At 34.7% G+C, this 16,709-nt stretch overlaps 3 protein-coding genes and 1 long non-coding RNA gene across 4 annotated transcripts; 2 read left to right on the top strand and 2 right to left on the bottom strand.

The window, feature by feature from the left end:
• Positions 1-1,675: 1,675 nt before the first annotated feature.
• On the bottom strand, positions 1,676-3,268 carry LOC106305332. Its single transcript, XM_013741712.1, has 3 exons — positions 2,946-3,268; positions 2,051-2,139; positions 1,676-1,965 (listed from the first exon to the last, which is right to left on the bottom strand). Exons 1-3 carry the CDS (start codon positions 3,241-3,243, stop codon positions 1,678-1,680), a joined length of 675 nt encoding a protein of 224 aa, XP_013597166.1. The 5' UTR covers positions 3,244-3,268; the 3' UTR covers positions 1,676-1,677.
• A 373-nt stretch (positions 3,269-3,641) lies between these two features.
• On the bottom strand, positions 3,642-6,260 carry LOC106304695 (agamous-like MADS-box protein AGL3). The gene is made up of 8 exons (XM_013741092.1): positions 5,657-6,260; positions 4,824-4,905; positions 4,639-4,700; positions 4,454-4,553; positions 4,308-4,349; positions 4,198-4,239; positions 3,943-4,109; positions 3,642-3,867 (listed from the first exon to the last, which is right to left on the bottom strand). Exons 1-8 carry the CDS (start codon positions 5,839-5,841, stop codon positions 3,777-3,779), a joined length of 771 nt encoding a protein of 256 aa, XP_013596546.1. The 5' UTR covers positions 5,842-6,260; the 3' UTR covers positions 3,642-3,776.
• On the top strand, positions 6,079-10,697 carry LOC106303093 (peptidyl-prolyl cis-trans isomerase FKBP12-like). Its single transcript, XM_013739452.1, has 5 exons — positions 6,079-6,118; positions 9,776-9,943; positions 10,293-10,326; positions 10,435-10,496; positions 10,618-10,697. The coding sequence occupies exons 1-5, from the start codon at positions 6,079-6,081 to the stop codon at positions 10,695-10,697; spliced, it is 384 nt and encodes a 127-aa protein (XP_013594906.1).
• Positions 10,698-12,158: 1,461 nt separating this feature from the next.
• LOC106304584 lies at positions 12,159-15,234 on the top strand. Its single transcript, XR_001262775.1, has 3 exons — positions 12,159-13,148; positions 14,939-15,031; positions 15,120-15,234. It is a non-coding gene; the product is annotated as an uncharacterized LOC106304584 (long non-coding RNA).
• The last annotated feature ends 1,475 nt before the right edge of the window (positions 15,235-16,709 follow it).

Below are 16,709 nucleotides of genomic sequence, written 5' to 3'. Positions count from 1 at the left end.
GTTTATGGTTTAGGATTTAGAGTTTAGAGTTTAGGTTTTAGGGTTTAGAGTTTAGGTTTTAGGGTTTAGAGTTGGTGAGTGGGATTTTGGAATAAGATTTCAAATTTTAAAAAATAAAAAAAATTTAAAATTTTTAAAAGATAAATGCTATTTTGGTTTTTTTAGTTTTTGAAGGCTATTTTTGTAACATAAATTTAGAAATGTGTTATTTTGAATATTCGTCTAAACTTTTTTGATAATTTTTCTCCGCTTGTGTTTATTCGGTTAAAAAATGTATTTTTGGATCATTTTTGGAGATTTACCCGTATCTTTAATCGATATACATACGGTACTATGTAAGTATAAATTCCCACGCTTCTTTAAGAGGCTAGTTAATTCGTTCGTCTCTTGCTATAATTAATTACTCACACCATAATCATTAAATTACTATTCAAACATTTTAAGCCTCTTGAAAATTGAGTTCAATTTTCGAACCCCGATAAAAAATATTAATATCCAGTTCAACTATATAAATCCCTTGAACGATATATTTTCATTTAAGAAAAAGAAGAAAAAAATAACAAACATGAGTTTTTTGATTTTGTTGCTACTGCAGTAAGCGTATGTACTGCTGTTACGGCAGTAGGTGCTGCAGCCGTTGGTGTTGTCGGTACCGCCGTTGCTGTTGCCGGAGCTGTCACGGCCGTCAACGATGCTGCACAAAAGATTAACAAATGATAAATGATCTCTATACGAAAGACGGGTTTTGCAAGGATGACTGAATGATGATTCGAGTTGAATTCTACATTTCTACTTCCTCTTATTTTGTAATGTTTTATCTTTTTTTGTTTGTTTAAGTTTATTTATCTTACATATCTGCAAAACTTTTAATCAATTGCTTTTATCTTTTCTTACAATTTGTATGCAATATTTTTCACATTAGTTGAATAATTTAAATTTAGATAAAATATTGCTTTAACTTTTGTGCAAGACAGGAAATCTTATAATAAGGAATGGAGTATTCTTCAGTGAAAATTGAAATGTTACTTTTTTTAATCTCTCTCAAGTCTCAACTGATGCCTTGATGATAGTCAAGCTTTGCGCACTCTTTTAAGGTGAAAATAAACTAGCTTAACTATTGACCATGAGACCATCGATCAACTCATGCCTTATCCAGAGTATTTTTTAGTGAATGCAAATAATGGTCTGTTAAAAATCGCTAGACAAGTGTTATCAACGATATGGCGATCGATACATCAAAACATTTTGACAAATATTAAACTGACAACTGAAATCAAAAAATTTCCAAAAAATTTGGACTAGTTTTTTTTGTTTGCTTAGCTACAGGTTTGTGTATGCATGAAGAATGCTTCTTATTAGCTTATAATGTAATTAGTTTATTTAAGTTCAACACAATAGTTAGCAACAAAAAAAATTCAACCAAAAAAAAAAAGTTCAACACAATAACAAATTATAAGGAAAAAAAAAGTTCAACAAAAAAAAAAAAGTCAACACAATAACAAATATAAGGAAAACTAAAGTCTTTACACTCTTGTTCTTTTTCTTTAGAGCAGTACATGATAGAGAACAATCATATTCATGAACAAATCAAAAGAAAGCAATAAAGATCATTTCAATTAACAGAAGACAAAAGAGAAAAGGATTTTGATTTAAGATGTGTGATAGCAATAATAAAAATTAGGCCAAGAGCCAGAAGTCTTTGTGACGTTTCGTGGTGATCAAGTAACCTCCGTTGTTACTTTTCTTCCTCACGGCAATAGCCATACACTCGGAGTTATGAATACAATACTCAACCACTCCGCCTCCTATTCCTCCTTTTGCTCGCCACTTCCAAATCACGCGCCACTTCGAAGTTCTTTTTCTCTGACCTAAAACCAAAACTCCAGCTCCTTGTTTCTTTGCTTCCTCCACTATCGTCTTCCCTTTCTCCTCCGCCGTTTCAACCACCACTATCTCCGTCTTCACCTGAAAAATAAGCAAAGAAAGCATTGATGTCAAAATGAGCTTTGAATCGAATCAATTTCTCTGATTTTGTTATTAAAGGCGCTACATTAGGTTTCTTGAGCTGACAAAAATTCTTCAGTGGATGAACTTGTTCATGAGCCCTTGAGTTTCTCTGCCCTTGTGTCTCATCTGTAGCTATTTAACATAATAAACATACGGTTAATAGAGATTAAGCAATACCAAACGTGATAGCCTGCCCCTGCCCAGTGGCCAGTCCTATCATCTTTTGGGTTGGGGCCTGTTCTAAATAGTATAGGGTTGAGTCGAGTATGAACCAAAAATTCTGAAGCCGAATATAAATGACAAATACAAAAAGTAAAACCAAATTTATGACAAATAAAGATGGTTCAAATAGATATCTGTTTTTTTTTTAAATAAAAGGCAATTCTGTAATTAAATCTAGAATCTAGGTCTGTGCTGTTCACTAATTAACACATCGAACTCAATAAAAGAAACATTTTTCTTCATCTTTTTTTTTTGAGTAAACAATTTTCTTCATCTTTATATAATTTTTTTGATCATTTTTAGATGAGTAAAAAAAACACAAATATCCCAGGTTATCTTTTTTTTAACAGTGAATTGACTTTGCCGTGTATATTAGTATATCTTTGTAAATTTGACTGTTGGAAAAGTTCCTAATTATACAACTCATTTTAAAATAAACACAAAAATTAAGAAGAGTTATTATTTAAAAAAACAAAACAAAAATACAAATTTTGAAAGTATGAAACCGAGGATCAATTAATGAAACAAAGAAACTTTAATCACGCAGGTAACAATGTTGGGCCGAATTTAAGCCCAATTACCCTAGAAAGCCGATAAGTTGTTCTTTTTGGTTGTTCATCGATGACGGTTCTACTGGGAATGGGATACCTTCTAAGTTCCAATTAAATGTTAAATGCAAATTTGTGTACATACAGTATATAAATTATGCTTATTACCTTGCCCTACAGGTGTTTTTGTGACATGGAGGAGAGTGATATTGTCTTCATCTTGAACACATTGTGTTAATGCCCATTGAAGAGCATTCTTTGATTGTGAAGTTGTGTCCACAACAACCATCACTTTCCTCCCACTCTCAGCTTCACCCTTCTTATTGCCTTCCTCTGTTTTCTGATTCTTACTACCGTTCTTTCTAGAACCAGAAGCACTTCCTTCATCTAGTGATTTGCTCGAAGATGATCCTCCTTTGAATGATGTCCTAATCTTATTCACCCAATACCCAGCTGGTTTCCCCATTTTGATAATCCTTCTCTCTATTGTTCTTTTCGTTTTATGTTTTGTGTTTTTGGTTGTGTTTTAAATAGTGCCTTTTGTTTGTATGGTTTTGGTTGGAGCCATTTCTTGAACGTGCTTGCCATGAAAATAAACAACTACCCCCTTTTGGACCTGTTCTCATAATCATTTTTAATAAAATTAATTAGTCTTTTTAATAATACAGATCATAATCTTGATACAAATGCAGAGCACTACTTGTTTCAGAATCCAATTCTAATCTAGAGAATTTAATCATAGTTCGACTAAGTTTCAATGATATTTAAAAATAAAATTAAAAGAATGTTCCCACAAATTTTGTATTTTTAAAAAGTTCAAAAATATTTAAATATTATGGGAGCAAAAAGTGATAATGTGGAGTATGACATTACAGCTCTTGATTATATAACAGTGTTTGTAATCATGAACTATTGTTCTCTTGCAAAAACACAAAATGGTACAAGCAATGATATGTGATCTATAAAACACACATACGTATACATTGATATGTGTTTTCTTCAGACCATCCATCCAGGGAAGAACCCATTAATAACATTCTGTGATGTTGTTGCAGAGTTGCTTGCATTTGGCACACCAGGATTGTAATGACTGTTCCATAAAAACAGACAAAAATCAATTATAAATTCATTAGGTCTTCACTGTTTATCTGTGGTAAATACCTACCTCATCTGCAATGCTACATTGCCCTGTAAAGGCCTAAAGAAACCCACTTCTTGACTAAGAGGGTTCGCATGATAAGAAGTCATGCCTTCTTGTTGTTGTTGGGAATGTTCCGCAGAAGATGAAGCTCCCCATAGTGTTTGATTAAGGGCTGCATCACTTTCCTCCAACTGAGATAGATAGAGAGAAAGGAGAAAATGTTGTCAAAGATCTCAAATGAATTCAGTTTCTTGAGATATAATATTTTAATGGCACTACCTTTCTCTTAAGATCTCTGTTGGTTTCCAGTAACATTTCCTCCTGTAAATTAATGAATATGAGAATGTGTTGTATTGAGATTCTTGGATACTGTGTTACTCTTTATGTACCTTGCTTTTGAGGTCAGATAGTTGATCAAGCATCGACCGGGCCTGGCAATGAGAAAATAAAGCCACAAAGATTTGGTACTGTTCTAAATGTTCTTCGGACCAAAAAATCTAATGTAAACTTGACGATTTCTTGAGATTGTGTATACCTTTGTGGATCTTATTTGCCTTAGTGATGTATCTACTTGACATTCTAGCTGCTCAAGCTCATCCACTCCTATCCCGGCTATCTCTTCACCTAGCAAATGCCTAAAAACAAGCAAATTCCAGAAGAGTTAATGTAGTAGGAGTAAGCATTTACTTTTCAAGATGTGGTATGAATTATGCTATGTACCTTTGTGAATGTTGAAGGACTTCAACTCTTGATTTGAGATTCAAGTAGTCTTGGTACCTCTCCTGCCATAAAATAAAAAATTAATTAAGGATTATTTTTTTTTGCTAAAATAATTAAGGACAGTTTCAAGTTTCAACGTTGGAGTCAGTTTTTTGATAATTCATATATGGAGAGAGAAGATATACCTGCAAGTCTTTAGCTGATTGATTTGGATCCATTGTTGCATAACTATGTTTTCTATACTTCTCAACCATCTTGGCCATACCACTAGTTCATATAAACAAATGATCACTTGATATTTAACATTTATTAAAGCAATCAAACTTTGAATTTCTTTTGAGAAATATTTTTTAAGAAAAACCCTTTAGAGCATTGTAAAATCTCCATGTTAAATCCAAGAACATAAAGATCAATATCAATCTCATGATGGGTTTACAAAAACAAAAAGCTGTTTATTCCAAAAAGGAAAAAAAAATTGTTATGCGCAAAAGAAACATATGAAATTGAGTATCATCACAGTTGTCTCTTTTAACTTTAACAGGATTATAAGTACTTGAGAGATACGAACTTAAAGAAGTAGAGAAAGTATTTTGGTGTGTTGTTTAATTTACAGCTTTGTGTATATCCAGAGGTCAATCCTTTGTCTCTCTGGAAATTTGGATCACCCCCTTCAAGACTTAGTCTCATGTGTAAAAGCTTTCATTATAGATTTATATTATAGATATAGCTTCTATATACAAATCTTATGTACTTTTTTCTTCAAAGTCTCAAGCTCATTATCTAGACCATCTTTAGACCCTCAGAATATGATGTTAATTTAATCTCACTCTAGAAGTCAGATTTGTTCATTAAACCCTACTCAGCCGATCCTAACAAAATCAAGAAAAGGCCCAAGCTTTATATATTCACCCACAATCCTTAAAAAGAATCAAAAACCTAAAAAATCTGAAAAAGAGAGGACAAAAACAGAAACTGTAGAAGAGAGAGATGAGAATCAAAGGTTAAAGATTTTAGTTACCTAGGGCTGCTGCAGAATTCGTAGAGCTTGCCACGGTTAGAGAAAATGAGAAGAGCAATCTCAGCATCACAAAGCACAGAAAGCTCATAAGCCTTCTTAAGCAAACCATTCCTTCTCTTTGCAAAAGTAACTTGCCTGTTGATCTTGTTCTCTATCCTCTTCAACTCAACTTTCCCTCTTCCCATCCTTAAGTTTTCTCTCTTCTCTTTCTCTCAAGAAACAAAAAAAAAACAACAGAAATTTTTCTTTCTTTTCACCTCTAAACGCACAAGTAATGATTTACAGAAGGTTGATACACATACATATATATAGAAGTGTATGTATAAGTGAAATGCGAAGAGTGTAGATCTTGTCACAAAAGGATTCTAAATCTAGGGCATGAATTGGTTTCCTCTCTTGTCCGGTTACTGGTGGTGGAGGAGATGGTAGTGGTGGTTGAGGTAGTGGTGCTGGTGGGCCATGGTACTCAGGTTCTTCTTTTGTTGGAGTGTTATAAGAGAATAGCTTTGTGTTTGATTTTTGCAGATGCTAAGCCATTCTTGGCCAAATAAAAGCTTACAAACTTATATCACAAACTTTCCTTTTTTAAAAGAGAAAATATCATAATTTCGTTTATATGTCAATATGTATATATATACCACATTGTTTTATTCTTACTACATCAGGGAATAATTTTATTTTTTTTATTTTTAGGTTTCTTCTATACATTTTTGTCTTTTTGCAGAAAATAATAATTGATTCCTAGTACTTTTCCAAGGAGAGTTAAGATATCTCTCTCCCTAGTCCAACCAAAATGCTCCAATTTTTCTCTATGTCCTCCATTAGATTTAAAGACGATTTCTGCCATATATGTATATATATAGATTGCTTTCTTGCATCAGATCTAGTCCCTAGTTTATCAATATATATGCTCAGAAAAGATTATAAATACAACCTGTAAAATATGCCTCAAATAGAGCCATATTCACAGGTCTAACTCCTATCTATTTGTATTTCATGATCTGGTTACATATTTTTCATGAAGTGAAGAGAAATAAATTAACGTTTTTCAGGTATTGACACGTTTAGATTATGAAAAGAACACTATAATGTATATATACTGTGTGTGTTTGTGAATAAAAGCCCTGTTCTAAAAATCGGCCGCCTAGCCGCCTAGGCGCTACGCGTCACTCTTCCGCCCCGATTTATGCCAAATCGGTTTAAAAAATCGGATATCCAATTTTTTCCACCTAGACCGCCTAAATGACCGCCTAGGCGGCCGCCTAATCTATTTTTTTTTTAAAAAAAAATTATTTTTAATAATATATTTTTTTTGATCTAAAATTTTATAAATATCATTTATATTCGTAATTTTGATGAAAATTACACTATATTAAATTTATATATTTTATTTGTGTGTTTTATACAATCTTAAACATGAAAATGTATTAATGTTATACACAATTAAAGATTAACATGTTTTATAATATAGTAAACCATCTAAAAATTTCGTTCCGCATAGCTTTCGATTAATCCCCAATTTTCTCTTTAAGTGCTAGGCCCAACCCGACCGCCCGACTAGCGCCTAGCGCGTTCCCGAACAGGGAATAAAAGTAAGAAAATGATAGGCTTGTAAAGATTTTTTGTTTGATTTGCCTCTCTTGCCGACAGGTTCTTTCGTATGACAGCTACTTCACGATCGTTTAAATGCATAAATCAGTTCTACACTTACCGACAAATTGTGTCAGAAATTGAAAGGGTTAATCTGATATATATAGTACAATCATCAGTAAAAAAGAAACTGATATAGTACGTACTATTTAGTATTTACTATCAAAGTTTTGTTAGTCTATTCTCTTAAATAATGTAGAATCCAAGATAGATTTAAAGATAAAACTAATATTAGCATCTATATGCTCATACTCATATGTATTATAAACATAACAATGACTCAAAGATGCTTGAAACAAGAGCTGGACACCATTTATTCTGATTTATCTTGGCAAGAGAAAGGAAAACAAAAGAGAATATCTTATGAACAGTTTAGCTCTCAAATCCTAAGATTTTTCATCTTTTTCGTAGGATGCTTCTTGTCGGGTTAACAAAATAAATTTTCACTTAAAGAAAAAGCTAGGTCCTGTGAATCTGTGATTACTTGACATGGCTATCTTGTTTGTTCTCACTTCTCCTCTTGGCATCTTATATTACATTCATGATGATGATGGTTGTTAATCTACTCATGTGATATGTCTCGCACAGCTTTTTTTAACTTGCTTGCTGACTCATGTTTCACTACCTTAGTTATTTTGTTCAACCGATAAATCACTATAAAAATTATTTTTGTCCTTTTGTGCTAGCTAATGATCTATTTATTTTATCTATATTAAAATTCTTGATGGAAATTAATGCATGTCTTATCCCTATTATCATGTATAAATTAGTTAGATATTTATCTTCTACGTACTCGCTATTCTCCACCATTCTTTTTTTTTTTTTGGTCGAACTCCACCATTCTTTTATGGTACCAGGTGGTCACCTTACAATATGCAACATATAGACAGATGCTCTAGTTTACATCTAAAAGGAATGAATACCAAAGAATACTGCAATGTGAAGTTCAAAAAAAAAAATACTGCAATGTTATATTTCATCTTTTTATATGGATAATTTAGGTGGATAAGTCAGAGACAGAAAATGATCTCTTATCAATTACTCACCTTCAATAGTTTTCTAGTAAATATCCAATATTTAGATATGTAAGCCTTCTGGTTACTGGTTAGAAAATAGTAACTTCTAATACATTATCAACTACTACTTACGAAAAATAAATAGAAGAATGAATAGTTTCGTACGAACTGTTGAATAATATTATTCTGACTAAAAATATACTATTCTGACTATTAAAAAAAAATTGTCAATATAATTTTTTTTTAAACACGATCATTGTTTCTAATAACTTATGTATATAGGTTTGGGGTAGTAGCAATGCGCCCCTTTCTTAGGAAGAAGATTGTCCCATGGATCTACCATTATAAGTTTTATTGTTTTGTGGACCAATATAACAAAACTGTAGGTATACATATATTCAAAATAGAAGGGATCCATTAATATTTCCAAACACTATAACAGTATAATGTAGGTAACTGATGCTTGTAGACATTTTTTTTGGCTCAATTTCAATTTTCATTAATCAAATAAAAGTATACAGTGATTTTGACCTCAAAAGAATTCAACCACAAAAACACGAAAAGGATCTAATATCACCTAAGAACACCTCTATGGATCCTAAGCTACCCAATCACCTGATTCTTGCAGAGTTCTTCTGTGCCATTAGACTAACAAATTGGAGCTAGATTAGACCACATGATGGGCTTAAACCCTAGTTACTCAATGACCATAGACATTAATTTGAAGTTGTCTGAGCTATAATTATAAGAACTTTATTTATTATGCACCTAGTTATGATGTATTAGTTGAAATCTAATTCAATATCGTTCTTCTTAGATTTTCTTAATTTATTAAACGTCGATAGGAAAATATAATATAGAATAATTAACGTTTGTTCCTTACACCAGAGCTGGTATAGGAAACGTTATATTGAAATATTTGTTAAACTATGGTTCATTTACGTACATTATTTATGAGATCACATATTAAACAAATAAACTATGTGTAATGGAAAATAAAGAGCTTAACTAAACAAAATATCCATAAGGGGTGAAGGAAGTATAACTGCCTTACCAGTAGATTAAGGTTTTCATTTTTCCTTAATCCACAAGGTTAATCCACAAGGTTAAAAACCATATCTAAGGCTTTCATTAAAAATTGTAAAGTCTATACTGGTTATTGATGAAATGATTCTTATAGTGTTCTCATAAGTTTATTAAGTCTTCTGTTAGATAAATACTAATTCTCTCGGTTTGTGGTTTTAGTCCAAATTGGAACCCTCTGTCTTGTAACTATGTAAGTTTCATGCACAGTGAATGAAGCCAGCTTAGAGCATCTTTATCCCACGTCTTTAGTGGGGTTCTTATTTTATTTATGAATTAAAATAAAAGAAAATTAGCTTATATGTGAAAACACGTCTCTTATTTGGAGACTACAAGAGACGTATGTTATTAACACGTGTCCCCTTTTGAGACTTTGCTCTCCTTCTTCCCCGACTTCGCTCTTCTTCAATTTCTCCCAATTCGCAGCGAGAGAGAGATGGTGCCGCCGGCAACGGAGCGGAGAAACAAATCATCAGACCCGGGACCGGTCCCAAACGTGCTCCGGATCAAACCGTCACCGTTCACTGCACCGGATTCGGTAAACCTCTCTTATCTTTGAAACTTCCCATTGTAGGGAAAATCGATCTTACAAAAAATTCTGCTCAGCTGATGTGGTAGTGGCTGGATGTTTCGCTATTTGTGTTCGATTACTTTCTGGAGAAATCTATTTAATTGGGGTTTATGTTCTGAGATCAGAGTGAGTGTGTGTGTGAGAACTTGTTGATGAACTGGTGGTGATCTAATAATAAATCGACCTCTTGTAGTAGTAAGCTTAATTATCTAATAATAATAATAATAATACATGTTTTCTTGTATGAGATTGAAACTCTCTATATATGCCCTTTGTTTCGAAATCGTAATTTGTAATGCTTTGTGTTTTGTTTCAGGGAAAGGTGGTGATCTATCCCAGCAGTTCTGGAGGTAAAAAGATCATCTCACACACATTGTTGCTTTATGGTTTTGTCTTTTCTTGTTAACTTTGTTATTTCGTGAAGCCTAAATGTGTTTTGGACTTTGGTATATGAGTAGTACAAAGGACGCTGGGCAAAAGCCTTTCTCCTTCATAGTCGGTAAAGGTGCTGTCATCAAAGGTAATATTTTCCTCTGTTTTATGGTTTGATCATATTGCTATGGTTCTGTTATTCCTTCCATAACAAGAGCTAATATGAATTTAAAATTGTTGAAATCTTTTGCTTACACGATGGGATGAAGGCGTTATCGGAATGCAAATTGGAGAGGTTGCTCGCTTACGGGTATGTAGACTGCTCTTCTCATCATGCAAACATATTTGATTGCTTCATGAATTCTATTAGCTTTGCGTCTATCTTGAAAGCATGTTGTCTCTAAGGTTTGTGGAATGAAAGTGTAATGAAAGCTGTTTCCATTATCACTTGAATCTTTCTCATTTGGTTTTTTTTAGAACCCTTAAATAAGAGACTTGCAATGAAGGACATAAAAATTGAAAGTTCTTAACTAAATTTCTTAACCAAATTTTCTATTCAAATAGTATTAAAAATTAATTAAGAGACCCTTAAAGGTCTCTAGGATAATGATGCTCTTAGTGCTTTTGGTGTTAAGTATCATGATTCCGAATAAGTTTATATATAACATTGTATGTTTTGTTAAAGCTTGCAAAAATCAGTCATTTTGCTTCTCTGTGGAATATCAATATATTAAAATGAAAAACTATAAAAAAGAGTATCTCTAACTTCACTTCACTTTTCACTACAAAATGAAGTTTGAAATAAGAAATACTTCAATCTCTTGTTCTATTTTCTATTTTATAATAGAATAAAATTCATAAATGAAATAATATATAGTAGATGCTTAGTCAATTTCTAGAAAAAGTAACTTTAACCTAGTCCATAATAGGAGGTAACACGAAGAGAGTTGGCCAAAAAGTCGTAACATTCAATATGAATATAGTTTTCTGACTAAACAATCAGTTAATAACATTTATAATTGTATTTTGGGAAAGACTTTCGTCTTTGGTTTACCTTTAACTATCAAAAAGTAAGATGAGGGAAGCATCAAGCATTTGCAGGTTGAGGTTAGGGACAGAGCTCGTACGCTACGTGTCGAACTCTTAATGGGTCAAGAAATCAATTTTCCCTACCATACGCTCTTCGGACCGATGTGTTCGAGCGAACGAAGCAGTCATACGTACATCACGTGCCAGAAAAGACTCGTGTCCACATATCACTGCCTATTTAGTATTACTAGTCTGGATTAAGACGTGTGGGCCATTCTCGCACGGGGTTAGACTCATTGCTAAATATGTGATGCGATACTAATCTACTTAATAGTGACGCAGTATAATGCAATGAAGGCTGCATATATTATAACCGGCATCGAAAGGAATGAAAGAAATAAAGATGAACTTAGCTAAATGGAGATGAAAAGGATGGTTAGAGAGAGACAGGTTCTTTCCCAGTTTATTCCACTTTAGATGCAAAATTATTTGTCTGTCACCATTGGCACAACTGCATATTCAAACATCATAATTAGTTATATAGCGCTAAAGATTGGCAGATGATATGTTAGGGAAGCATAGTACCATTTCGGGTGGAAGTCGCACCGTATTATATTATTTTTTTTGTGGCTAGAGCTGCATGGAATATTTATTTCATGGATAAGTTTTTTGAAACAGAACTTTTTTTTTTTTTTTTTTGAACTGGCTTTCATTAAACTAAAAGGAAAAAAGAAAAAGTTTTACATAAGCACAAGGCTTCAGTTAATAGATCAGGCCCAACTAGTGTGATATAAGAGATTAATAAGAAACCCAGTACTATAAGCCCATAAGGAAAACCAGTTGATCAAAGAAACGTGACGAAGGGGAGTTAATGAAACGTGACGAAGAGAGTTGATGCGTTTCTGGAGGAGATCACAGAGAACTGAGCGCGGGATCAGACGCAAGGAGCCACAACTGCATGAGCGCTGAGGAGGATGCATGATTAGAGTCTCGCAAACTCAAGATTTTGTCTTTGATTTGTCGATCAATGGTATGGAGAAGGGAGGAAATATAGCGATATGAGTGACGGTGTAGTCTAGCGTTTCTTTCTGTCCAGACCCAATAGATTACAGCCTGCCAACAAAGAAGAAGGAGCCTGCGATTGTCCCTATTGCCTGTAATTGCTTGCATCTGATTCAGACATAAGTCCCACTGTCTGTGAGAAGTTAAGCCTAGTCTTGTTGCCATTGTGTGGCACAGGTCCCAGGCGTAAGAGCATTCGAATTACAGATGGTCACGGCTCTCCTGCGGAGCACCACAAAGGAGACATGATTCATCTGTCTGAAGTCCCCATTGACGCAAATGATCCCTCGTCGGACATCGATTTAAAGAGAATAGCCATACAAGAAAGCTGTGCTTCGGAATCCCATAGCTAATCCAGACGGCTTTAGTCCAAGGTTGTTCCTGAAACTCTCCTCGTAGTTTTTTTTAGACAACACCCGTAGAGTATTTACCACTTATGACACCATCAATTTCCCACTCATAGTAGTCCTCTGCAGTTGAGAAATTAACTGAAGAGAGGAACGCAAGAATGCGCACCTGGTTCTCAGAACGAGCAGGAGGCAGTGACCAAGATCCATCATTATACAAGCTTGCTAGTGTTGCATCTTTCCTGATTCCAAGTCTTGAGCTCCTTCCTTCCGTTGCTAGTTGAAGAATCCTCCCTTCTGGGTACCAGTTGTCAGTCCAGAACATGCAGTTTCGACCATTCTCAATCCTGAGCTTGATCCAGGTAAACATGGTGTCTCGCATCTTGATGATCTTGTTTGTTAGCCATGAGTGTCTTTGATTAGGCTTGACAGTCCAGAAGTTGTTTAGTGAACCAGCTAGGATATCGCTTTTGAACCAAGCAACCCACACCGATCCTAATTGAAAAAACAGTAGCCAAATTAATTTTAGTGTGCAAGCTTTGTTCCAGGTATATAGATCCTTGATGCCAAGTCCGCCATGTTTTTTTTTCTTTAGTGACCATTTCCCACGAGACTCTCGCTGTGTGGTGACTTTCGACATCCCCTTTCCAAAGGAAAACCCCACATAGCGAGTTAATACGTTTGATAACAGACTTCGGCAAGATGAAGGAGGAGCACCAGAAAGTGTTGATCCCTGCTATGACTGTTTTGATGAGGAGAAGTCGGCCTGCGAAAGAGACAGCCTTAGCACTCCACGATGATAGGCGACCCTTGATCTGTTGGATAAGCACTTCACAGTGGGTGGGTGAAGGCTTTTTGGAGCTGAGGAGAACACCAAGATATCGCATAGGTAACGACATGTGAGGCATACCAGTGGAGAATTGAATAGTGTCAATTTCCCCTTGCGATAAACCTGAAGCAAAAAAGGACGACTTCTGAACACTGATAGCCAGGCCAGAGCATTGCTCAAACTCTTTCAGGATCTGGAGAACAGCTTGAACTGAAGCCAGAGAACCATCTGTGAAAATCAAAAGATCATCAGCGAAGCTTAGATGAGTCAGTTTTGCATCGCGACACTTATGATGGTAATCAAATTTGAACTCCCGAGCAGCTTTGTTGAGGAGATGAGAGAGGTTATTCATTGCAATGACAAAGAGATAGGGCGATAGTGGATCCCCTTGCCTCAGACCACGTTTGCCCTTGAAGTAACCATGAACCGATCCATTGTAGCCGATGATGAAATTTGTTGTACAGACGCATGATCAGAGCCAACGTAAAACCTGATGAGGGATGTCTATTCCTTTGAGACAGTTGAACAAAAAATCCCAGGAGATGGTGTCGAAAACCTTTGCAATGTCAACCTTTATGGTTATGCGCTTAGAGGACCAGTTACTTTGTGATATCCATTGACAAGCTCCCCTGCCAAAATAGTGTTCTCTAATAACAATATGTCTCGGACGAACGCAGTCTGGTTTGGAAGTATGAGCTCCGGGAGAATGGGTTTCAGCTTCCTCACCAAAATCCTTGAGATCACTTTATAGATAGTGTTCAAATAAGCAATGGGCCGAAAATCAAAAATCTGAGAAGCTCCTTGTCTTTTTGGCACCAAAGAAAGTATAGTCGCATTAGTAGCAGCTGATAGAAAAGAGGAGACAAAGAAATATCTGATAGAGGTAACGACTTCCTGTCCCACTACGTTCCATGCTGCCTTATAGAAGCCTGAAGTGAGACCATCAGGGACTGGAGCCTTGTTGGGATTTAGCTTGAAAAGGATTTTTGTGATTTCTGCCTCTGTGGGTATAAGTTGCATAAGCTGTTGCGCTACTGAAGAAGTTGAAAAAGGACAGATTGACTGAAACCACCCTGGTGGCGAGGAGAGAGCAGGAAACAGCAAATGGTCCGGACCCAAAATGCTTTTAAAATGGTTTATAGCTATAAAGCTCATGGCCAAAGGGTCTGTGATTAGTACACCACTAGAGAGAAAAGACCTGATAGAGTTATAACTGCATCTTGTTTGAAACATCCGAAAGAAGTAGGTAGTGTTAAGATCCCCCTCCTTAAGCCAGTTAACTCTAGATTTTTGCTTGAAGTAGCTTTCCTCTATTTGTCGCAGGAAGGACCATTTGTTGTAGAGCTCTTTTTCATTCTCAAAGTTGACAGGATTTGGAGACTCCAAAGCAAGTACCTGCGCATCTAGAAACAAAACGTTAGCCTCACTAACTCTCCTTTGTATTTGTGAAAAATTCTCTCTGTTGAGACTATTTAAGTCATGTTTGATGTTTTTTTGTTTCCAGTAGAGATCCCCAAGGTTCAAGGCTGTATTTCCGGCTTGGTTCCAGGCCTCCAATACCACTTGAGTGAAAAGGGGGTGCTTAGTAAGATAGTTAAAGAACTTGAAGGGTTTTGTTCCAGCCAATAACAGAACTTTTTTTACATTGTTACCTTATTAAGTACTAGACTTATGAGCCATAATCTTTTAAATTTTTGGAACCAACCATCTGATATATGAAAATTTACATGTAGACATACTTTTCCTTGGACATATAACACGTTGGCATACTTTGGCCATGTGCAATACTTTTCCTTGCTCTATTGTCTCAATTGCCCCTAGAACCAGAACCAGTTTGGTTACTCATTAAAAAAAAAAGTAATATTTCGTTGGTATCTTAGTTACACATTAAAAAACTTAAAAAACACATCACTTTCTCGGGACCACACCTCTTTCACCAGAAGGCTTCTCTTTCACACGAACCCTAAAACCATAGATTCTCACCTTCACCACCGTCAAAATATGAATAACTGGGTTTCAACAAAGCTGCATGATCTTCTTTAAGGTATGACGAATCTGAGCCTACCTCTTCTAATTTCATTCTAAACCTCCGGTAGTGATTGACGGAGATCCCCTTTCGTCGCAGAACAGCGGAAGCCGCTGTATAAAAATCCTGAAAGACGATCCATGACCACATCACCTTTGATCATTTTCATTTGCTATTCATGACCACACCGACTCTATCCACATCTCCCCTTTTCGAAGCTCCTATCCTCTAACCATCGGATCCACATCTCCATAACCTACACTATCACTACTACCACTGTTCAAAAATTTCATATTGCTTGACCAGTTTTATGCGCTCACATCTATCAATCAATTCAAATCAAACATATATAACCATAAAACTATTTGACCATAACCACAAAACTACTTGACCATAAATCTTGTCCACGTCCACAATTTTCAGATACATATATTTTCAGTATAATATTAAAATTAAAAATATATATATATCAAATTGGATGTTATAATATAGAGAATAAAAAGTTACAATTTATTATATCAAATAAATTAGCTATATATATTTCAACAACAAAAAATTAACAGAACAAAAATGGAAGGGTAAAATAATATACTAATAGTATATCAAAAAAAGTATGAAACTAAACTACTTTCTACCTTCTAGTTCGGTCAGTTTTAATTGTCCACCATAAGGATTTTATGGGGAGAGAAATAGTTAAAGTAAGGGAAAAAGTACTCCTCAGTTTCAAAGTATGTGAACATGCAAGAAAACATAGAAAAGTAACCTGAAACATAAACTGCTCTTGATATCTTTATATATAAAGTAGATTTCTTCCCTTCTTCTGACAAGTGGCAGGGGGGTTTGCTGCCACGTGTCCTCTTCCATTTCCTTTGAAAATTCACTGCTTTGTTAATCAAAAAATTATCCATGTAACTTAAATAAAAAATCATATATTTATGATAAATTAATAAATAAAAAAAGACAAAAAGACAGACATTTCTATTAGTTTGAATATGATTTAATTTGATAGGTAGTGTTGAACTGAGAATTTTTGTTATTTAATCATTCTCGCACTAACCATCATCATAT

The sequence above is a fragment of the Brassica oleracea genome, chromosome C7 (genome assembly GCF_000695525.1).
Source record: "Brassica oleracea var. oleracea cultivar TO1000 chromosome C7, BOL, whole genome shotgun sequence".
NCBI lineage: Eukaryota > Viridiplantae > Streptophyta > Magnoliopsida > Brassicales > Brassicaceae > Brassica > Brassica oleracea.
This window is presented reverse-complemented; position numbering and strand designations above follow the sequence as displayed.

Bases quoted from the DNA above. Each gene is read 5' to 3' on its own strand.
- LOC106305332 (XM_013741712.1), bottom strand. From the start codon at position 3,243: ATGGGGAAACCAGCTGGGTATTGGGTGAATAAGATTAGGACATCATTC. The intron at 2,140-2,945 runs GTAATAAGCATA...TATGTTAAATAG, and splicing joins AAAAACACCTGTAGGGCAAG to CTACAGATGAGACACAAGGG. The intron at 1,966-2,050 runs GTAGCGCCTTTA...CTTATTTTTCAG, and splicing joins GTCAGCTCAAGAAACCTAAT to GTGAAGACGGAGATAGTGGT.
- LOC106304695 (XM_013741092.1), bottom strand. From the start codon at position 5,841: ATGGGAAGAGGGAAAGTTGAGTTGAAGAGGATAGAGAACAAGATCAAC. The intron at 4,554-4,638 runs GTACATAGCATA...GCTTGTTTTTAG, and splicing joins GTCCTTCAACATTCACAAAG to GCATTTGCTAGGTGAAGAGA. The intron at 3,868-3,942 runs GTAGGTATTTAC...TTTATGGAACAG, and splicing joins AATGTAGCATTGCAGATGAG to TCATTACAATCCTGGTGTGC.
- LOC106303093 (XM_013739452.1), top strand. From the start codon at position 6,079: ATGGTAGTGGTGGTTGAGGTAGTGGTGCTGGTGGGCCATG. The intron at 9,944-10,292 runs GTAAACCTCTCT...GTTTTGTTTCAG, and splicing joins CGTTCACTGCACCGGATTCG to GGAAAGGTGGTGATCTATCC. The intron at 10,327-10,434 runs GTAAAAAGATCA...GTATATGAGTAG, and splicing joins CTATCCCAGCAGTTCTGGAG to TACAAAGGACGCTGGGCAAA.